The sequence below is a fragment of the Podarcis melisellensis genome (assembly GCF_964234715.1).
Source record: "Podarcis melisellensis genome assembly, chromosome: 1".
NCBI classification, from domain to species: Eukaryota; Metazoa; Chordata; class Lepidosauria; order Squamata; family Lacertidae; genus Podarcis; species Podarcis melisellensis.
Window position 1 is genome coordinate 125,539,702 of NC_138528.1, and position 21,348 is coordinate 125,561,049.

Below are 21,348 nucleotides of genomic sequence, written 5' to 3' on the forward strand. Positions count from 1 at the left end.
TTACACCAAAAATCACATTATAGGATCCATAAAGTACTACAGCATTCATATCTATAAAACAATATGAACAACATTAACAAAATAGCAACAAAGCCAACATACAAAGCCCTGTTGAATTTGTACACGCTCTTCCCTCCACCAAGACTAAAAAACTTTCATTGTATTCAATGAATCAAAATACACCTGCGCATCATGATCCTGGCAGAAACTCCTTTCTGAAGGAAGCTTTCAATGGAGGGGGTCATCACAAAGACCCTCACAGCCTTTCTGCCACTATGACTCTTCCATTTTCATAACAGAAAAATGGAATATCAGAATAAGTCTAGGTTTCAGTTTGGGGGTTAGGTGATACTCTGAGGTGTGTTCAATTATGATTAAAAATACCGTTAGTTAACACATCTACATGTTCAGTGCGGGAACAATGAAATACTTGTGAAAACCTGTTTCCAGTTTTCTTAGGGAAAATACCTTAAAACAATTACACAGATGGCATAGGACTTCTTTGCAAATGTCAAAAATGTTTTCTTCCGCATCACAAAATTGTTTGGAGGGTTTGCAATAAACTTGATACATATTATTTACGGTGGGAACGTCAGTTAGTGCAAGATTTTTAGAATATGCTTCACATATGTTACCTTGCCGCAATATCACTGTAATGTTGATGCTGTTATCTCAGCTGAAGCTGAGTGTGGCTTTGTTAATAATTTCATGACAGAACTGAGGTTCGGACAAGGGACTTCCTGTTATGCCGCTCAGATGTTAGCTATTGTTCTATATACCGTATTTTTCGCACTATAGGACGCACCGGTCCATAGGACACATCTAGATTTGGGGGGGGGGGGGAATAAAGGGGAAAAAATTTATTCCCCCCCCCAGGCGCGGGGCTGGTGCGGGGGAAGCCCAAGCTTCCCCCTCCCCCAGAACGGGACCCAGAGCCATGCCGAAGCTGCGCGCAGCTTTGGCATCGCTCTGGGAGCTTGCGGGGCTGGGGGAGGAGGAAGCCCTCCGCCAGCCTCCAAACAATGTCGGGAGACAGCGGGATGTCGCGCTGCGCCTCTCCCGCTGTCTCCCGAGTTTGCGGGGCTGGTGACGGGGAGGAGCAGGCTTATCCCCCCCCCCCCGCCAGCCTTCTAACCAAGTCGGGGGACAGCGGGAAGGGCGCGCTGCGCCTCTCCCGCTGTCTCCCGAGTTTGCGGGGCTGGCGACAGGGAGGAGCAGGCTTCTCCCCCCTCCAGCCTTCTAACCAAGTCGGGGGACAGCGGGATGGCGGCGTTCCGCCTCCCCGCTGTCCCCCGAGCTTGTGGGGCTGGCGGTGGGGCTCTCCTGAAGCCTGGGGAGCGAGAGGGGTCGGTGCGCACCGACCCCTCTCGTTCTCCAGGCTTCAGTGAAAGCCTGCATTCGCACCATAGGACGCACACACATTTCCCCTTAATTTTTGGAGGGGGAAAAGTGCGTCCTATAGTGCGAAAAATACGGTACTAGCTGTCTGCATAATTATTAACCACCTTCAAGCAGACATTTCTAAGCACATGGAGTTTTGTAAGATAGGTTCTCTTGTTAAAATTAATTTGCCTTAAGTAATTATGCTTGATCGTAGTTAAGAAGGTACTCCCCTGAATGAGACATTAAGTGGACAATGCTGGTTTTTAATTTTCTCTCTCTTTCATGTGCTTGTTCCATTGGTCCTATCTTCCTACACTGGGTAAAGTTTCTGAAGCTCTTCGGAGTGATGTCTAACAAAAACAGCACAACATTTTAATATCCATTACCAAGAATAGGGGTAGCTATTATATAGGAGTGAATGGAATGAATGAATCTTTATTTGCATTGGCCATTGCAATAAAACAACAATACGATATATAAAGAATAAAAAAAAAATTGTCAGTTATATAAAATAAATTTTAGGGTTTTGAATCAATAGTCAAATAGTGGATCTTATTCTAATTGCCCCAGCTAAAAACCTTTGCAACCTTTGCTGTCACCTGCTCATCATGATCTGCCAAGAGAAAGGACACTGTGGCAGTGGTTGGGCGACCCAGAATGGACAATAAAAGAGGGGTGATAACCTCATTCCTCAAGTGCAAGCCAGGAGGACATGCGCCACCGATTCAGTACTGCCATCTCCACAGGGACATAAGCGTTTTTCGTGTGGAATCTTTTGGAATCGTCCCTCAAGTACGGCCGAGGGGAATACATCCAATCTTATGAGAGTAAAAGCGCTTCGATATTTTAGAATTGCTAGGTTATGCAGATAGGGTGCCAGAGAGTCGAAATGGGTAGTGGTAGCTGTTACATGCAAAGAGGTAAATTATATACAAAGGGAGAAATGCTTTGTGAAAAGAAAACTGGAAGAACTAAGGTTCTCCTGGGTCTGGCCTCTTTTATATTCATAGTACGCAATCCTGTTGATGAAGTCTTCTTTCCTTGTTTTGGTTAGAAACAGCTCCAAAGACAGTGACTTGGCACCAGATGATCTTAAAACAATAAGAACATCTCTGTATGGATTAATAAAGTACTTCCTGAGCAAAGGTGGGGCGCATGAGGAAGTGCAGAGCATCATGGGCTATATAGCTGCCATCAACGATGAGGAGCAGGTATTTAGCATGCCTGTGTTAAACTACGGTTTCTTTTTTCTTGTCATTCTCTATTCCATCTTCAAAACGATGGGAGTGGCAGTGGGGGAAGAGATGTAATGCATGTTGTTGTTGTTTAGTCGTTTAGTCGTGTCCGGCTCTTCATAACCCCGTGGACCAGAGCATGCCAGGCACTTCTGTCTTCCACTGCCTCCCACAGTTTGGTCAAACTCATGCTGGTAGCTTCGAGAACACTGTCCAACCATCTCGTCTTCTGTCGTCCCCTTCTCCTTGTGCCCTCCATCTTTTCCAACATCAGGGTCTTTTCCAGGGAGCCTTCTCTTCTCATGAGGTGGCCAAAGTATTGAAACTGGCATGGAACAGAAATAGATCCATCCACCCCTACTAGATAACAAATCCATACAATTTTGGGTTTGCTGCATCTATTTATTCTAAAAGATGGAAGTAGGAAATTTGGGAGTAAAAATGTCTGATTGGCAACCGAGGGCTTGTACTGCACCTAGAAAGTACGGATTTGAGAGGTTTTCTGCTTGTCCTGTGCCTTCTAGGCACATATTTTCATTTGTTCCACCACTTTCCCCCGGAAAACCTGCTGTTTACCACTGAACAGGAACAACCATCAATCAGCGGAACAACCAATTGACATTTGTTCCAGTTAAGCAGTAAAGAGCAGTTTTTCCTGAGGGAAGGCGGTGGGGTGAGTGGAAGTGTGGCTGAGCCCTGAGTATCCGACTTGAACACAGTGGCATAGCGTGGGGGGTGCAGGGGGGCCGGCCGCACCGGGCGCAAAATCTGGGGGTGGGGGTTAGGGGGCGCAAATCCACGGGTTAGGGGGCGCAAATTACTTGCCTTGCCCCGGGTGCTGACAACCCATGCTACGCCACTGCGTGAACATCAAGCAGCTCAATACCTCTCTGCCTTTTTCACTTGTTTGGCCCTTCCTGGCAAGTCTCTGAACCCCAGCTACAAATGTTCATGGAGAAAGCATGCAAATCCCAGATAGGGCTGTGCCTGGCTCCAATTGGGTCCATCCTAATTCCATTAGGGGCGCTGGCATTTTTTAAGAAACCCCTCGCTTCAAATAATCAACCCCCATCTCTGGAGATAAAAAGCTGTTTACAGTGAGTGAAATTGAATAGTGAGAACCGTGTGGCTTTTGCACTTTTGATTCAGTTTTGTTCTCCCCCAAGCTCTGTGGCGTCCTGGAAGTACTTTTCAGCCTGCTCCACACCAGCCCAACCCGAGACCAGCTTTTCTTGTTGCTTTTCGAGCCAGGAAATGCAGACATCCTCTATGCTTTGCTGCTGAACCAGAGGTACTCGGACGGACTGCGGGAGCTTGTGTTTAAGGTAACTTGCTGCGTCCCCTCTAAAACGATAGATCTACCAAGATGAAGCCACATTTTCTAGGAAACATCTTTCTTTTGGCACACCTGAGTTCTGCACACACCGATGAAAGCTTGCATAAAATGCAAGCCGATAGCTTTAAAAAATATAAATCCCTTTGCTGAACTGTTGTACAGTTATAGCTTCAGCTTCTGGAAACTGGCTGTCATTAGCTAATTTTAAATCCCAATACTGTGTATATTTGCTCAGAAGTACCGTATTTGTTGCTCTATAAGACTCACTTTTTCCCTCCTAAAAAGTAAAGGGAAATGTGTGTGCGTCTTATGGAGCGATTGCAGGCTGCACAGCTATCCCAGAAGCCAGAACAGCAAGAGGGATTGCTGCTTTTGCTGCGCAGCGATCCCTCTTGTTATTCTGGCTTCTGAGATTCAGAATATTTTTTTTCTTGTTTTCCTCCTCCCAAAACTAGGTGCGTCTTATGGTTTGGTGTGTCTTATAGAGCGAAAAATACAGTAAATCTTGCTGTGTCTATGTGCTCACAAGCAAGTGGATTGCAGCCTTCATCTGAGAGGAGTTTATTGATTTTTGTGTTTTTTTTAAATAATCATGTCCTTCTTAAAGCTGGCACTGCATTTATGGCTGTTTTTAATATTAGTTTGATGTTGTGTTCTGAGCTGCCGCGAGGGTTCTGTAGAACTGCGAATTATTAAGAATAAATAAACGTGCCCGTTTGAAATTTGTTGTAATGACATACTGACCCTTAAACGGCTTAGAAAGAATACAAGCGCTGTCTAGAGAAGAAATGGACCCTCTTTACGGTTGTTTCTACTATCATCTGATAAATCTCAACACGAAAGCTAGCTCCCTTGCATTCTGAGACACAAACGTGACCGAGAAAATAGTAGCCAGGGTGGGCCTGTACAGATTGGAGTCGAAGCTGCTTCTAAATGACTAGGGTGGTGAAGACCAGGGCACTTCTCACTTCTGTAATCCTGCACTGTTTGGCAGATGAAGCCCTCATGAATAGGGATACTGGAGGGTGTGTGTGCAGGGCCAGGCAAAGAAATTTTACCGCCCAAGGCAAAGGACCACTTCCACACACCCCGTTCCACCTCCAGAACCCAGGCAGACTTGCGTTGCTGGTTTCTTGCTTGTGAAGAAGGGTCTTTGGTGTGCATTGGTGCTACTGGGGAGGTTTGGATCTGGCTGCCCACATCGGGAAGACCTTCATGCAGCCTTTCTTTGCAGATCATGGGGCAGATGTTGAAGTGCACCAAGGTCTATGAGCGGAGCAAACAGCGTATGAAACTCAGAGAAGTTGGGTATTCCGGACTGGGACTGCTCCTGAACGAATCTCCAGTGACCACATCTCTTATTAAGAACCTTCTCAACCAAGTTCTTCATGCAGGTACTTGGGTGGTTCAATAATAATAATAATAATAATAATAATAATAATAATAATAATAATAATACAATATGCTGATGACACTCAGCTCTATCTGCTGATGGATGGCCACACTGACTCGGCCCCGGACACACTGACCAGATGCTTGGAAGCTGTGGCTGGATAGTTTCGTGGGAGCCTATTGAAACTAAATCCTTCGAAGACAGAGGTCCTATGGCTGGGTCGGGATGGCATGGGGATGAGGGACCAACTCCCTTCTCTTGCGGGGGCCCAATTGGTGCCATTGCCTTCCGTTAAGAGCTTGGGTGTAATCCTTGACGCCTCCCTTTCCAAGGAGGTGCAGGTTACAGCAACAGGCAAGGCGACATTTTTCCACCTTCGCCGCATCAAGCAGTTGGTCCCTTAACTTTCCCGCCCCGACCTGGCCACAGTGATCCATGCGGCGGTCACCTCCAGGCTTGACTACTGTAATTCGCTCTACGTGGGGCTGCCCTTGAAGCTGTCCCAGAAACTCCAGCGGGTGCAGAATGCTGCAGCGAGGCTCCTCACAGGGTCTCTGCCATGGGAGCATAATCATCCAGTGCTTTTCCAGCTGCACTGGCTCCCGGTAGAGTACAGGGTCATATTTAAGGTGCTGGTTTTGACCTTTAAAGCCCTTCACGGCCTAGGACCCTCGTACCTATGGGACCGCCTCTCCTGGTATGCCCCCTGGAGGACCTTAAGGTCCATAAATAGCAACACCCTAGAGGTCCCGGGCCCTAAGGAAGTCAGATTAGCTTCAACCAGAGCCAGGGCCTTTTCAACACTGGCTCCGGCCTGGTGGAACGCTCTGTCTCATGAGACCAGGGCCCTGCAGGATCTGATTTCTTTCCGCAAGGCCTGTATGACAGAGTTGTTCCGCCTGGCCTTTGGCTTGGGGCCAATTTGATTCCCTCTCCCTCTTTCTTTTATCTTTTCCTTTCTCCTCCTGCGATGAGGCTGCATTTTAATATTTTAATGTTTCAATATTTTAATGTATTTTAATTTTGTTTTTAAGTTGTATTCATTCAACTTGTTTTTATTATTGCTTGTTAGCCGCCCTGAGCCCGGCCTTGGCTGGGGAGGGCAGGGTATAAATAAAAATAATTATTATTATTATTATTATTATTATTATTATTATTATTATTATTATTTATTATTACTAATACCGATACTAATAATATTTATACCCCACCCATCTGGCTGGGTTTCCCCAGTCACTCTGAGCGGCTTACAGCATGCGTGTGTGTGCGCGCGCGCACACACACACACACACACAGCATTACAAACTTCCCAATACAGGGCTGCATATCTTTCTCTCCATCCTCTAAACCATGGGGTTGCCATCCTGGTCCCTACCACCCACTAGTGGGCGTTTCAGGATTCCAGGTGGGCGGTAAAGGTAAAGGTACCCCTGCCCGTACGGGCCAGTCTTGACAGACTCTAGGGTTGTGCGCCCATCTCACTCAAGAGGCCCGGGGCCAGCGCTGTCCGGAGACACTTCCGGGTCACGTGGCCAGCGTGACATCGCTGCTCTGGCGAGCCACAGCCGCACACAGAAACGCCGTTTACCTTCCCGCTAGTAAGCGGTCCCTATTTATCTACTTGCACCCGGGAGTGCTTTCGAACTGCTAGGTTGGCAGGCGCTGGGACCGAACAATGGGAGCGCACCCCGCAGCGGGGATTCGAACCGCCGACCTTTCGATCGGCAAGCCCTAGATGCTTAGGCTTTTACCCACAGCGCCACCCGCGTCCCCTAGGTGGGCGGTAGGGGGTTCTATATATTATTTTTTGTTGGGTGAGCCTCACTTTAAGCTCCAGAGGCACCCTTGTTACAGCGCTTAAAAAAGTTCCCCACTGTGTGGTCGAACCCTAACAGTTTTTTCTTCTTGTCTGAGTTCTGAAATAGGAAAAATACATTTATCACTTCAATTCATTGTAGTGTTTTCATGGCAAAGTCCAAATACACGAAACCCCCCAACCCTCTTCAATTTTGGGGGTTGGAAAAGGGACAGAGATGGACTCATTACATTTTCCCTTTTTCTCATCATGTGTGTCTTGAATCCTTACTCTACAGATCCAGTTGTGAATTATTTTTTTTATAATATTTTTTATTAATTTTAGCTTACAAAATTTTAAAGACATACCACAAATTATTACATACATACAGTATTCTTATTTGGACTTCCATCAGCTCCTCTGATAATCCTCCGTCATAATCACATCTCCTGCAGTTCTTAACTTAATATTGCCTTTACATTTCTTAACAGATCATCTCTCCCTTTCCATTTTTACAATATTTCTTAAATTACTCCTCACAGAACTTCTTGTAAACCTACAAATGTAGTTTGATCATCACAAATACTTTTCAAATACTCTGTAAATTTAGTCCAGACTTCGGTGAACCTCTGGTCCTGCCAGTTTCGGATCCTTCCTGTTAGCTTATCCAATTCTGCATAGTCCATTAATTTCATCCTCCATTCTTCCAACGTTGGTAATTCTTCTTGCTTCCATTTTTGGGCCAGTAATATTCTTGCTGCGGTTACCGCATATAAAAAGAGTTTACAGTCTTTTCTATTTATCTCATTTCCAACAATACCCAAAAGAAATGCTTCTGGTTTCTTTATAAATGTATATTTCAACATTTTTTCTAACTCATTATGTATTATCTCCCTGAAGCCTTTCACCTTTTTACACTCCCACCACATATGATAAAATGATCCTTCTTTTTCACAGATCCAGTTGTGAATTACAGAGATTTTATAGCAGTGGTTCACCTGGCTCACAGAGCAGATATCAATGTCCGAGTGGCCATTTGTCAAAAGGTGAGTTGTTTCTGTTGTCGTTTTGGAGTGGGCCAGATGGTAGACAGGAACATCACTGGTGAATCGCAAAGGATGGGTCTATTGGACGAGGTCTGGGGAGAGACAGTGGAGTTCTTAGGATGTGTCCAGAAGTTGATGCAGGGTGCAATCCTGTTCACATGGGGCAGAGGAGGGGGGAAAGGCACCTGTTGGCTATGTGGAACTGATCCTGTGGGACAATGTTCATATCTGGTTTCTCTCATTTTTATTTTTTTTGTAACCTGGTGAAGATAGTATGAATTGACTGCATTGTACCTATAAGAATTCTCAGTGGGTTTTGCATCCTCAGGATTCGGCTCCTCCCCTTTTACACAGTCCATTTGCCTCTCTTTTTTGTAAAAATTTTATTTTATTTTTTAAAAATACACAAACATAAAACAAAATCAATTAAAAATCCATAGAATGAGATTCCTCTGAATCTCAAGGTTTCCCCCCATCTCCTCCATGGGTCTTAAAAACAATGTTTACAACTGCATATTGGCTCATATCCAAATTTTCCATCACTCTAAATCATGGGTAGGCAAACTAAGCCCAGGGGCCGGATCCAACCCAATCGCCTTCTAAATCCGGCCCCTGGACGGTCCGGGAATCAGCGTCTTTTTACATGAGTAGAATGTCTCCTTTTATGTAAAATGCATCTCTGGGTTATTTGTGGGGCATAGGAATTCATTCATTTCCACCCCCCCCCCAAAAAAAAATATAGTCCGGCCCCCCATTAGGTCTGAGGGACTTTGCTGAAAAACTTTGCTGACCCCTGAAATTGTCCATAAGTTTTGTTACTTTACAAGTGTGGTTAAAATCCTGCTAATGTTTTCATCTGCCCACAATTATAAATAAATAAATTAGAAATAAATTAGAAATTTCCCCCATTATTTTTTAAAGTTCTTGTCCTCTTGGTTTCCGAGCTTCCCAGTTAATTTTGCCATTTCAGCATAGTCCATCAACTTGGTTTGCCATTCTTACCTGGTCAGAATTGTTTCTTCCTTCCACCTCTGGGCTAGTAACATCCATACGGTTGTTGTCACATACAAAAAATGTCTTTTCTGGTCCTTTGGAATCTTGGTACTGTACCTATAATTCCTAATAGAAAAGCTTTTGGGGTTTTTTTGACAAAAGTTATTTTAAACATGTTTTTTCAGTTCATTATATATCATCTCCCAGAAAGTTTTTGTTTTCTTACACGTCCACCATATATGATTAAAAGTACCTTATTTTTCTTTATGTTTCCAGCAGATATTTGTACTTGTTCTATTTCTGCTAACTTAGTAGGGGTCAAATACCACCGGTACATCATTTTCATATAATCTTGTTTCATTGTACAACATGCCGTAAATTGCAAATTTGTTTACACAGTACATTTGTTTCTTAAACCACCTATTTAAAGTTTGTGGTATTATAATCCCTGTTTTGGTTTTTAAAAATCCATATTGTTTTAGGCTGAAATTATTATAAAGATGGCATGTGGCATGACTAGAGGTCGGAAGGCTTGGGGGGGAAACTGGGGAAGACCCCAGTTTTTTCCAAAGTCGTTTTCCCCCCGGGAAAATTGAAAAAAAGTGTGTAGAATATTCAGATTATATCAAATTGCCGCCTCCCGCGGGGAAAAAAACACGGCTTGGGGAGAAGCCAGGGAAAAACTTGGGTTTGTCCCAATTTTTCCGTTTTTTTCGCAGGTTTTTTCCCCATCTCTAGGTCACACCTTTAAATTCTCAGACCTATTACTTACATCTTAAGTTACATGCTGGTTTAGCACCTTGGTGGCTCTTTCCGAGGCAACGTGATTTACAGGCACACAGAAAGCTCTGAAAGGTTCCTGTTGAAACGGTAAAGGGACGGTATCCACAATATACAAAATACTACTCCAAAATCCCACAAACCCCCTAGACACAATAAAAAAACAATGGGAGAATAACATAGGCTATGAGATTAACCCCACTCAAGGGACCAGCATGTGGTCTAAACCCCCTTTAAATCCATATCAACGAAAAGAAAAAAACTCACTCTGAAACTCACCTACAGGTGGTACCTAACACCAAGAAAACTAGCACTAATATGCCCAGGAACCTCACCAAAGTGCTGGAGAGGGTGCACCTCCACAGACACATACCTTCACATGTGGTGGGAGTGCCCCAAAATCCAGCTATTCTGGAGAACAGCCATACGAGAAATATGTAAAATAACTAAGCAAGTATTAGACACCACCCCAGAATTGGCCCTACTAAACATCTTCCAAGACAACAATGCCCATTTACACCACAAAGAACTCATAACCCACCTACTTTCAGCAGCCAGAAATGCCATAACCAGACACTGGAGAGACCTGTCAGGAGTAAGCAGGGACCAATGGTACCAAATAGTATGGGAAACAGCCCTACTAGAAAAATTAACCAATAAACTGAAACTGACACGGGGACAAACAGAAGAAGACGCCTTTACCCCAGTATGGCTCCCCTTTATCACATACACAGCCCAATAATCCACCAACAGCATACAAATCAATATGGCTAACCTGATCCAAAACACCCACCCACCCAACTCACACACGAAAACAAAGATCACCACAGCCAATCACAAACAAACAACCACATCCTAGGCCAACCCCAACCTCTCTCATCACCAAAGGAACACAAGTGAACAGCACAAGCAACGCTGACACCAAACCCTACATACATTAAGCATAATAGAAACATCGCCACCCGACCCCACCCATCTTCCCTCCCTCCACCACCCCATTTTTTTCTTCTCCCCCTAATGTCTCAACAAATGAAACGGATTTGTAAAAATGTTACATGGAAAAAATACGAGACATTACACTTCTGTAAAAACAAGAAAATCTTTAATAATAATAAAAAAAATTCAAATCTGAAAGGTTCCTGTTGCAGATTGATGTTGAGTCTTCAACTCGCCCGCTTATTCCTTTCTGCAGCTTTTGCAAATCCTCCATAGCCAGCCGGATTCAGCGCAGCAGATTTCTCAGCAACGTGGCTGGCAGGAGACGTTGGCGAGGCTCTTCCTGAAAGAGAACGCCGAGGTCCGGAACGGTGCGAGGGAGAACAGGAACGACTCTGCCAAAGAGGGTGAAAAGCACGCTCCGGGTAAGGAGTTTCAGAAACACTCTTCTTCAAAGGCCGACGGGGGAGACGCTACTGGTTTTGCATCTCTCAACGGTTCCTGCGATCGGTGGAGCCTGGAAGACAGCAAGCCTGGGGTGATGCTCGAAGAACCTTCCGGGGCAGAGATGTCCTTCATGGCCGAGGACCAAGATGAGCTGTGGCAGAAGAACCCTTCTCACCTGAGCTTGGACCTGTCAAGCGTTGACTCTTATGAACTGGGCGACGGTGGGAGTCAGATGGTGGACAGCCTGCCCAGCACCCCTTCGCCTGTCGAGAACACCAAAACATTCTCTGGGCATCTTGAGAAGGAGCCAAACGCTGCGGCAGAGGTGGCATTCCCGGCAGATCTCTCATTATTTGAAATTCGCGAGGTAATGTCTTCGTCCTGCTTCTGTGCAAACTTTTGCGGTCAGTCCCATTGCCTGCCCACCCAGTAAAGTTTTTAAAATTACCGTACTTTTCCGTGTATAAGACTAGGTTTTTTTCTTTAAAAATTATGCTAAAAAGTGGGGGCATAGCTGTCAACGTTTCCCCTTTTTTAAGGGAAATTCCCTTATTCCGAATAGGATTCCTCGCAAGGAAAGGGAAAAGTTGACAGCTATGAGTGGGGGTCGTCTTATACATGGATAGGGCATAGGGTGGACGTTTGATTGGTTCCTGCCGCAGCTGTCAACGGCTGTTGGGCGTGTGATTGGTTGCTGCGTTAATAGCTGACGCTGATTGGCTGACACTGTGGCAATTGGGCGGGCGATTGGCAGTTTCTGCTGGCGAGGGGACAGATGAGAGGCGGATTTTGCGACGCATGCAGGTGAGTGATTTTCGGCAATCCCCCTTATTAAAAAAACTAAATAACCCTGGGTAACAGCCCCCCCCAAAAAGCTCAACAACTCTGTGCCATCTCCCCCCATTTTCTTCAGTTTGAAACCCCTTATACATGGGGGCGTCTTATACATGGAAAAGTACGGTAATCAAAATTCTTTCACAGTTAAACTTTTAACGAAAAGAGAGACAAATAATGCGTGTTCATTCGGATTTCAAGATTTGTGCTTTTCACATTGCTTTGCCACTGCATAGTAGGCAAATCCAGATGGAGTTTATCAGCGCAAGTTGATTTTCTTCTCTCCCTGAATAGTTCACACTATTGTGGTTTTCACTGCTCAGTTAATTACCTTTTCTTTTTATAGTCTATCTTTTAATATGATTGGATGCCACTTGGGGGCTGGTCAGCTAAAAAAAAAAAGATAGCGAGAGACAGACCATATTTTCTAAAATAAGTACATATGCCAGGAGTCCCAGTTCCATAGGATAAGACTTGTTAAAGGTAAAGGTAAAGGTACCCCTGCCCGTACGGGCCAGTCTTGCCAGACTCTGGGGTTGTGCGCCCATCTCACTTAAGAGGCCAGGGGCCAGCGCTGTCCGAAGAAACTTCCGGGTCATGTGGCCAGCATGACATCGCTGCTCTGGCGAGCCAGAGCCACACACGGAAACGCCGTTTACCTTCCCGCTAGAAAGCGGTCCCTATTTATCTACTTGCACCCGGGGGTGCTTTCGAACTGCTAGGTTGGCAGGCGCTGGGACCGAAAGACGGGAGCGCACCCCGCAGCGGGGATTCGAACCGCCGACCTTTCGATCGGCAAGCCCTAGGCGCTGAGGCTTTTACCCACAGCGCCATAATAATAATATTATAATTCCTTAAAATGCATGATTGTTTCCATAGGCATGTGAAGAAGATCTCATACAATTACTCACCGATGCCCTGCTTTGTGTGATGTGGAGAGGCATAGAAAGATCCGACGATGCTGCTTGGGTTGAGAGGGGGCAGGTGTTTTCTGCCCTCACCAAATTGGGGATATCCAATGAGCTGCTACGGCCAACGGATGAAATAAAACTCAAGTGAGTTTATTTTAAGAATTTTTAAATATATATATATACATACATACATATATACTGCCCCTTGCCTAAAGTCCACAGGGCAGTTTTGTTGTTGTTTAGTCGTTTAGTCATGTCTGACTCTTCGTGACCCCATGGACCAGAGCATGCCAGGCCCTCCTGTCTTCCTCTGCCTCCTGCAGTTTGGTCAAAATCATGTTCGTAGCTTCGAGAACACTGTCCAACCATCTCGTCCTCTGTCGTTCCCTTCTCCTTGTTCCCTGCATCTTTCCCAACATCAGGGTCTTTAGCAGGGAGTCTTCTCTTCTCATGAGGTGGCCAGAGTCTTGGAGCCTCAGCTTCAGGATCTGTCCTTCTAGTGAGCACTCCGGGCTGATTTCATTAAGAATAGATAGGTTTGATTTTCTTGCAGTCCATGGGACTCTCAAGAGTCTCCTCCAGCACCATAATTCAAAAGCATCAGTTCTTTGGCGATCAGCCTTCTTTATGGTCCAGCTTTTACTTCCATACATCACTACTGGGAAAACCATAGCTTTAACTATACAGACCTTTGTTGGCAAGGTGTTGTCTCTGCTTTTTAAGATGCTGTCTACAGCAGGGTAAATAACACAACCTATGCACAACATGTGTCCATAAAAAGCTAAAAGACCAGCTGTATCAGCTGATTCTTCCATTCTAAGCAAATAGTTGGGAGAGTCTTTGCAACCTGAGAAACAAGGTGTGATTCGTTTTCTTATTCTGTCACCCGTATTGTAATTGGAACACTGTTTCGTGTGTCTGGAATTAACTTCACAGAACCTCTAACTCCTATTATTATTATTATTGTTGTTGCTGTTTTTGGCATATGCCTGTCTCAGGAGACAATGGAAGAGTCAGACCACTGGAGAGTTAGCATGCCTTCTGTGATGTGTTTTAAGACGTTATTACTGATATATTATTTACCCGCCCTTTGCCCTGAAGCCCCAGGCTGGGTTACAATATTGAAACAAAATTTTAAAAGCAGTTTAAAACACCTCCCCATAGCAAGAAATAGGGTGGCAGAGCTGGAGACGTAATCAGGTCCTTGTTTTCTGAAATTCATAACGTTTGCCTCCTTTGAATAACACGTTTCCTCTTTGAATATAGCTTGCTAGAGAAGATGTTGGAATGGGCAGTCACAGACAACAGAGACGCTAAATCTCTCCCAGTGTATTCAGAAAACGCCTTCCGGCTCCTGCTTATTGTGCAAGATTTCCTGCAAGCGGAAGGGCTTGTTAATTCAAGTCTGTGGACGGAAAAGGTATGAATGAATATGTAAAAACAAGAGTCAAGTTGTCGGGTGGTTGTTTATGCCTTCGCGTCCTGCCTGCAAGACTTCAACAACAACAACAACAACAACAACAACAATAATAATAATATTTTTTTATTTACGCCCCGCCCTCCCCAGCCAAGGCTCAGGGTGGCTAACAAGCAATAATAAAAACAAGTTGATTAAAATACAATTTAAAAGATTAAGATGCAACATTAAAACATTAGGATGCAGCTTCTTCATGGGAGGAGAAAGGAAAAAGAAAGAGGGGGAGGGAATCAAACTGATTCTAAGCCAAAGGCCAGGCAGAACAACTCTGTCTTACAGGCCCTGCGGAAAGAGATCAGATCCCGCAGGGCCCTGGTCTCATGAGGCAGAGTGTACCACCAGGCCGGATCCAGTGTTGAAAAGGCCCTGGCTCTGGTTGAGGCTAATCTAACTTCCTTAGGGCACCTCCAGCACTCTCATATGTTAACGTCACAGGGGGTATTTCTACTGCTCTAGGGAGGAAGTTAATTTTTTTTTTTAAAAAAGACATATCTTTGGACTCACACTAATAATATCAATTAGTAAATATATATAGTTTAATGTTTAAAACGTGATTGGATTCTAAACACCTTCTCCGTGGCAGGGATCCCATTTAATACATTAATAGGCAAATCTTGAAGTTTCTACACAGTACCGTAATAAATAAGAAAAGCAAGTATAGCTGCTGTTTTCCTAGTATATAGGTCTGTCTGTTTGGAAGCTCGCTGGCAGCGTGCAGGCACAGCCCTTGAACCCTTGCTGGTTTGGGGTTTCTGGGGGAGATGCAATGGTGTTGAGATTCAGGGTGTCTTCCACTGGTGGAGCTCGTGTGTGTGTGTTCTAATTTTACGATTTTAAGGTGTTTTTTTGGGGGGGGGGGTAATTTTTAAAGCAATCCTGGGTTGCACATTACTTGGTCTCGCTGTGAATCGAGATATGTATTTAACTGTTCCTCTGCTTTAAAACTTTTTTATTAAAAAAAACAACCCATAACGTGTCTTCTCCTTCCCCTGGGATTTCCGAATGGTGTTTCTCATAGCTCTTAGAAGAGTTGGTGACTCTCATGGATACCTTGTCCGTCTGGTACTCTTCCGGCCCAGAGTATGTGAAGTTCTACCAAGTGCAAGTTCAGATGCTGCTTGGATTCATTGGACAGGATAATTTGCAGGTTTGTTGTCATGTGTATTGTACAGCGTGGAGCTGCTGTGATGCGGAATAGTACTAGCAACATCCAGGGTCTGTATCATAGCTGTCAACTGTCCCTTATTTGGCGGGAAAGTCCCTTATCCCAGCTCCGTGTCCCGCTGCTGTCCCTTAAATTTCCCGGGTTTCAAAGGAAGCAGCTCTTCTCCCTCCCTCTCTGCCGGCCAGGGAGGAGGGAGGCTCTAACTGTGTTGCTTGCCTTGTTGCTCACCCAATAAGGAGTCTAAGATTGACTGGGGGGTGGAGTTTGCATGCTTTGTGCTGTTCAAATCGGCCGTGTTGCCTGGGGACTCGCCTTTGCTCAGCGCTTCCCAGCGGAGAGGTGATGGTGGTTTTCCTTGCTGCATCCCACCTTGCTGGGTTGCTGCGCTGTGGGAACCACCGCTTGAGGCTTCGTTTGGCTGCTGGCTGGGCTTTCTGCCTTTGGTTCGGAGGGGCTCAGAAGTTGAACATACCTGTTTTAGGAAAATCCCTTATTTTGGCTGCTGATCCCTTATTTTTGAGGCTGCCGGTCCCTTATTTTCAAATCTGTAAGTTGACAGCTATGGTCTGTATAGTGTGTTGAGAATTAGATTTCATTTGCCATTCTTTTCTGGTTGGGACTTTATTAAACTGTTGGATTGTGCCGAAATGGCAAAACTGTCCAGAAGGCTCCAAAACCAAAGAAGACCAAAACTTTAACAAAGAATGCGAAGAATGTATAATTTATCTTGGAGACCACTGCAAACAGATGAAAACATTAGCAGGATTGCAATAACACTTGTAATGTGGCAAGTATTAGGGAGATAATGGAGTTATGTAGAATAGGGACTTTTGAAAAATATGCAGTAGAAAATGTTAACAATTGGACCCATGGAGGAGAAGGTGGGAAGTCCAGAGATTCAGATGAATCTTTAAATGTGGATGTGTATAGTTGTATTGTTACAATTTTATACTGGTAAAATCAAAATTATAAAAAAAGAGTACTGTATTAGATTTAAAGTGGGCAGGAGTATACAAGTGAGTTTATTGTGATTAGAATAGGTCATTGTGAGCCTCAAACTCCCCCCTTTTCATTTCTTCTTCTGCAACAAGAACTGTAGTTTTGGCTCAAACTACAGTTTGCTGTTCTCTGCAAAGAAACGAAATACCGTATTTTTCGCCCTACAGGACGCACTTTTCCCCCTCCAAAAATGAAGGGGAAATGTGTGTGCGTCCTATGGGGCAATACAGGCTTTTGCTGAAGCTTGGAGAGCGAGAGGGGTCGGTGCGCACCGACCCCTCTCCCTCTCCAGGCTTCAGGAAGCTATAAGCAAGCCTTGGGAGCACGCGGGAGTTCCCGCAGGGCTCCCTAGGCTGCGGATAGCAGCCTGCTGCACAGAGCACGGGGTGCCCTGAAGCAGAGCGCCCGCGCTTTGGATAGACATCGGGCAGCCTCACAAGCTCGGGGGACAGTAGGGAGGCGCAGCGCCGCCACCCTGCTGTTCCCCGACCTGGTTTGGAGGCTGGGGCTTCTCCCCAGCGCCAGCCCCACAAGCTCGGGGGACAGCGGGGAGGTGGAGCGCCGCCATACCGCTGTTCCCCGACCTGGTTTGGATTCCCCGACCTGGTTTTGGGGGGGAAATAAAGGTGGGAAAAGTTCCTTAATTCCCCCCCCAAAAAAACTAGGTGCATCCTATGGGACGAAAAATACGGTAGCTTTGGGGAAATTTGGGGGCACTTTGGCTGATGTGGTTGCTCCCTCTCTCCCTCCCTCCCTCTTCAGGTTTGCGCAATGGCTGCAGCCAAGCTAAACACCCTCCTTCAGACCAAAGTGCTGGACAACCAGCTGGAGTCCTGCTATCTCCTGGGAAGGCTGGAAGGCATTCTGAGCAGATCGATCAAGGAAAAGACAGAGACCTACTCCTTCCTGATCCCTCTTGTCCGGACGCTGGTTTCCAAAATATACGAGCTGCTCTTCATGGGCTTGCACTTGCCCTCCCTGCCTTCGACGAACGGGAGCCCTTCCTTTTTCGAGGACTTCCAGGACTATTGCAGCACGGAGGAATGGCAGACTTATATTGCTAAATTTGTAAGTCGCAAGGCCCTCCTTCGGCCGTCGTTTTTCCTTTCTCCTTCTGGCGATCACACGGGGCCCCCGGACATTTGACGGTCTGTTGATCCTGTGCCACCACTGTGGTTGCTTTCTTCGCTGCCACCACCACGTGGACACACGGAGTCCAGCCAGTTGTTAACATTAACAAATAATCAAGTTTATTTTTAAATGCAGGAGCAAGCTTATGGTTTCAGTTAACTTTTCTTGTCAATTTTTTAATCTTAGTTCCTAACAACTTCAAACTGATTATCCCCAACTATCTGTCTGACTCCACCTAACAATTCTTCTCACTCTCTCACAACACAACTCTACCAACCCACACCTAATCCTCACTCTTCCTTCTTCACCTCCCAAACCTCAACTGACTTTCGAAACCTCCCACTCTAACTTTTACTCCTCCCTTGCATTCCCACTGGCCAATCACATCACACTCATTTAACCCTTTCCTTATGACCCACCTAGGAGTCAAACGCCACACTCCTGCACAGGAGAGAGGGGGCGTGTTCACTATAACCCTCTTAACCTTTTGTGCACCAGATCATTCCACATATGAAACAGTACGAACTCAGCACTTTCAGCGACGGCCACGAGCGCATGGCAGTATTTTGGAAGGATTGTTATGAGGAACTGATGGTCAACATCCACAAACGAGAGCGGGAGCGAGGAGAAAGCAAGCTCAAATTCCAGGTGACATTTCATTACTTCCCAAGCAGAGCAGAGACCGCAAGAGCTCTTCCTATGGGATCATTGCCTGGCCAGGAAGATCCCAATTTGGTCCAAGGGTGGGGGTGGCAACCCGGTGCCCTCTAGATGTTGCTGGACAGCCTAACCTCTCTGTGGCCTGGGACCTTCAGGATGTTTTTATTTGAAGGCCGTAAGTTCCTCTGTGGGACATACCAGGAGAGGTGGTCCTGTAGGTACGAGGGTCCTAGGCCGTATAGGGCTTTAAAGGTTAAAACCAGCACCTTAAACCTGATCCTGTACTCCACTGGGAGCCAGTGCAGCTGGTAAAGCACCGGGTGAATGTGATCTTGCAGCGAGGACCCCGTAAGGAGTCTCGCTGCAGCATTCTGCACCCGCTGGAGTTTCTGGGTCAGTCTCAAGGGCAACCCCACGAAGAACGAGTTAGAATAATCCAGTCTGGAGGTTGTGGATCACAGTGGCTAGGTCAGGGAGAGAAAGGTAAGGAGCCAACTGCTTAGCTTGGCAGAGATGAAAAAATGCCGCCTTTGTTATAGCTGTAATCTGCTCCTCCATGGAGAGGGCCAATTGACAAACCAATTGACTGCACCTTCCTTCCTCCCTGGCTGTTCTGACTTTTGTTTTCAAGGCTGGCGGCAGATCCCTGAAATCAACTGGATCTCTTTTCCAGCCTTGGGAGTCTTTATTTGGAGAACAACTCAACGGAATGATTTCCTTCTTTTTTGCCTTTTGCTGTTTTGGAGAGTATTAAAACAGCCCCTTGTATAGATGTTTCCATGTCCTTTGAGAACCCCTCTTGCATTTACAGTCACACCTTGGATCCCGAAACCCCTGGAACGCAGACGTTTTGGCTCCTGAACTCCGCAAACCCGGAAGTGATTGTTCCAGTTTGCGAATGTTCTTTTGGAACCCGAACATGTGACGGGGCTTCCACAGCTTTTGATTGGCTGCTGGAGCTTCCTGCAGCCAATCAGAAGCCGCACCTTGGTTTCCGAACATTTTGGAAGTCGAACGGACTTCCGGAACGGGTTCCGTTCGACTTCCAAGGTATGGCTGCATTTAAATGTTTCAACTTTCTCACCTCCAGGAGTTTTTTGTGGAGCCATTCAACCGACGGGCACGACAGGAAAATCTGCGTTACAACAGCATGTTGAAGCAGCTGAACAATCAGCACACGGCAATTCTCCGACAGTGGAGAGCTGCTAAACTGTACCTCACGTGTGAGCAAGGACCCTGGGCTGAAAGGTAGGTGGAGGGTTCCCTTTTCTCTTGCTCCTTCAGGTAGCATTTTGAATCTCTTTGGAACGACTCTTCCCTATCAAGCTGGTTAGGTAAATATTCTTTTGATCCTATGTGTCTTGTACATTAAAGTTTGGACTACCCATGTGTGGCGATCACACAGGGTCCCCGGACATTTCACCGTTTATTGATCCCGCTGCCACCACCCAGGCCCTACCTGGTACAATACGGAGTCCAGTCAGGGTGAAATTGGAACATAAAGTTTTGTTTGTTTATTGCAGTTTAACAAGCATGCGGTTTCATAAACGGTATTGGTCAATTACAATCATGGGCTGCCTATCCAGACCTATAACTTCTGTTACCTACTCTCACTCACTAAACCACCTCTCAGATATTTACCGTATTTTTCACTCTATAAGACACACCAGACTATAAGACGCACCTAGTATTTGGAGGAAGAAAACAAGAAGAAGAAAAATCTGAATCCCAGAAGCCAGAACAGCAAGAGGGATCTCTGCGCAGTGAAAGCAGAAATCCCTCTTGCTGTTCTGGCTTCTGGGATAGCTGCGCAGCCTGCATTCGCTCCATAAGACGCACACACATTTCCCCTTACTTTTTAGGAGGGAAAAAGTGTGTCTTATAGAGCAAAAAATACGGTACTTGTCTTCCTAGCCCCTAACTATTCCTGACTCAGCTTATTTCACTACACTAACTCAACCTACCCCCAGACTCTATCCCAATTCACTCCCGCTCCAACCAACCACCCAACTCCCAATGAACTCCTCCCTTTGCCCCTCCCAGAGCTGGTTTTATAGTCCCTCTGACTCCACCCCCTGGGTCCTGATTGGGTAACCCGTTTAACTATTTCACCTCCAGCACTCTCATATGTTAACGTCACACCATGTAAAGTTTTGGCGTGTGGCTCATTTTCCAGCAAATAATTTCTGATGCACACATTCCTATGCACACATTCACACACCCCTGAGCTTCAGGATTTCCCTCCCTAGTTAATCCTTTTCACAGTTCAGTTATGCAAAGACCCATGGCCATTCTGGTACTTTAAACGTATTGTGGAAGCTAGGGCTTTGATGGAGCAATACAAGATCTTGCCGGGAAAATGGGGACAGGGGATGGCATATAAGGAGAGGGAGATTCTTTTCTCCATCCTCACTTGAAAATGCCTCTTCTAACATATGGCCATGCTTGTCAACGTTTGGGTCTAAGGTTTTTTTTTAATGTGTTTTGTCTAATCGAGGATAGATTACCGTATTTTTCACTCTATAGGACGCACTTTTTCCCCTCCAAAAATTAAGGGGAAATGTGTGTGCGTCCTATGGAGCAAATGCAGGCTCCTTGGCTTCAGTGATAGCTACGCGAAGCCTCGGAAGCTCAGAGGGAGCGCTCCCTCCGCGCTCCGGAGGCTTTGCGTTGCTTTCGCTGAAGCCTGGAGAGTGAGAGGGGTCAGTGAGCACCAACCCCTCTCACTCTCCAGGCTTCAGGGATAGCCGCCTGAAGCCTTCGGAGCGCAGCACGAGTTCCCGCTGCGCTCCGAAGGCTTCGGGTTCCTTTTGCTGAAGCCGGGAGA

At 45.8% G+C, this 21,348-nt stretch overlaps 1 protein-coding gene across 4 annotated transcripts in view; it reads left to right on the top strand.

Annotated features, from left to right (window-relative positions):
• The window catches only part of NBEAL1 (neurobeachin like 1), a 139,618-nt gene that overhangs the window by 82,377 nt on the left and 35,893 nt on the right, over positions 1 to 21,348 (top strand). For all 4 annotated transcript variants that reach the window (XR_014163085.1, XM_081889448.1, XM_081889447.1 and 1 more), the window contains 11 exons: positions 2,438 to 2,594; positions 3,785 to 3,943; positions 5,189 to 5,348; positions 8,100 to 8,188; positions 11,154 to 11,711; positions 13,058 to 13,233; positions 14,356 to 14,509; positions 15,585 to 15,713; positions 17,493 to 17,798; positions 18,360 to 18,509; positions 19,612 to 19,769. Coding sequence is in view for 3 of the 4 variants with exons in the window: in XM_081889448.1 (XP_081745574.1) it covers positions 2,438 to 2,594; positions 3,785 to 3,943; positions 5,189 to 5,348; positions 8,100 to 8,188; positions 11,154 to 11,711; positions 13,058 to 13,233; positions 14,356 to 14,509; positions 15,585 to 15,713; positions 17,493 to 17,798; positions 18,360 to 18,509; positions 19,612 to 19,769 (2,196 nt within the window). In the remaining variant the exon portion in view is untranslated. The remainder of the gene's footprint in view (positions 1 to 2,437; positions 2,595 to 3,784; positions 3,944 to 5,188; positions 5,349 to 8,099; positions 8,189 to 11,153; positions 11,712 to 13,057; positions 13,234 to 14,355; positions 14,510 to 15,584; positions 15,714 to 17,492; positions 17,799 to 18,359; positions 18,510 to 19,611; positions 19,770 to 21,348) is intronic.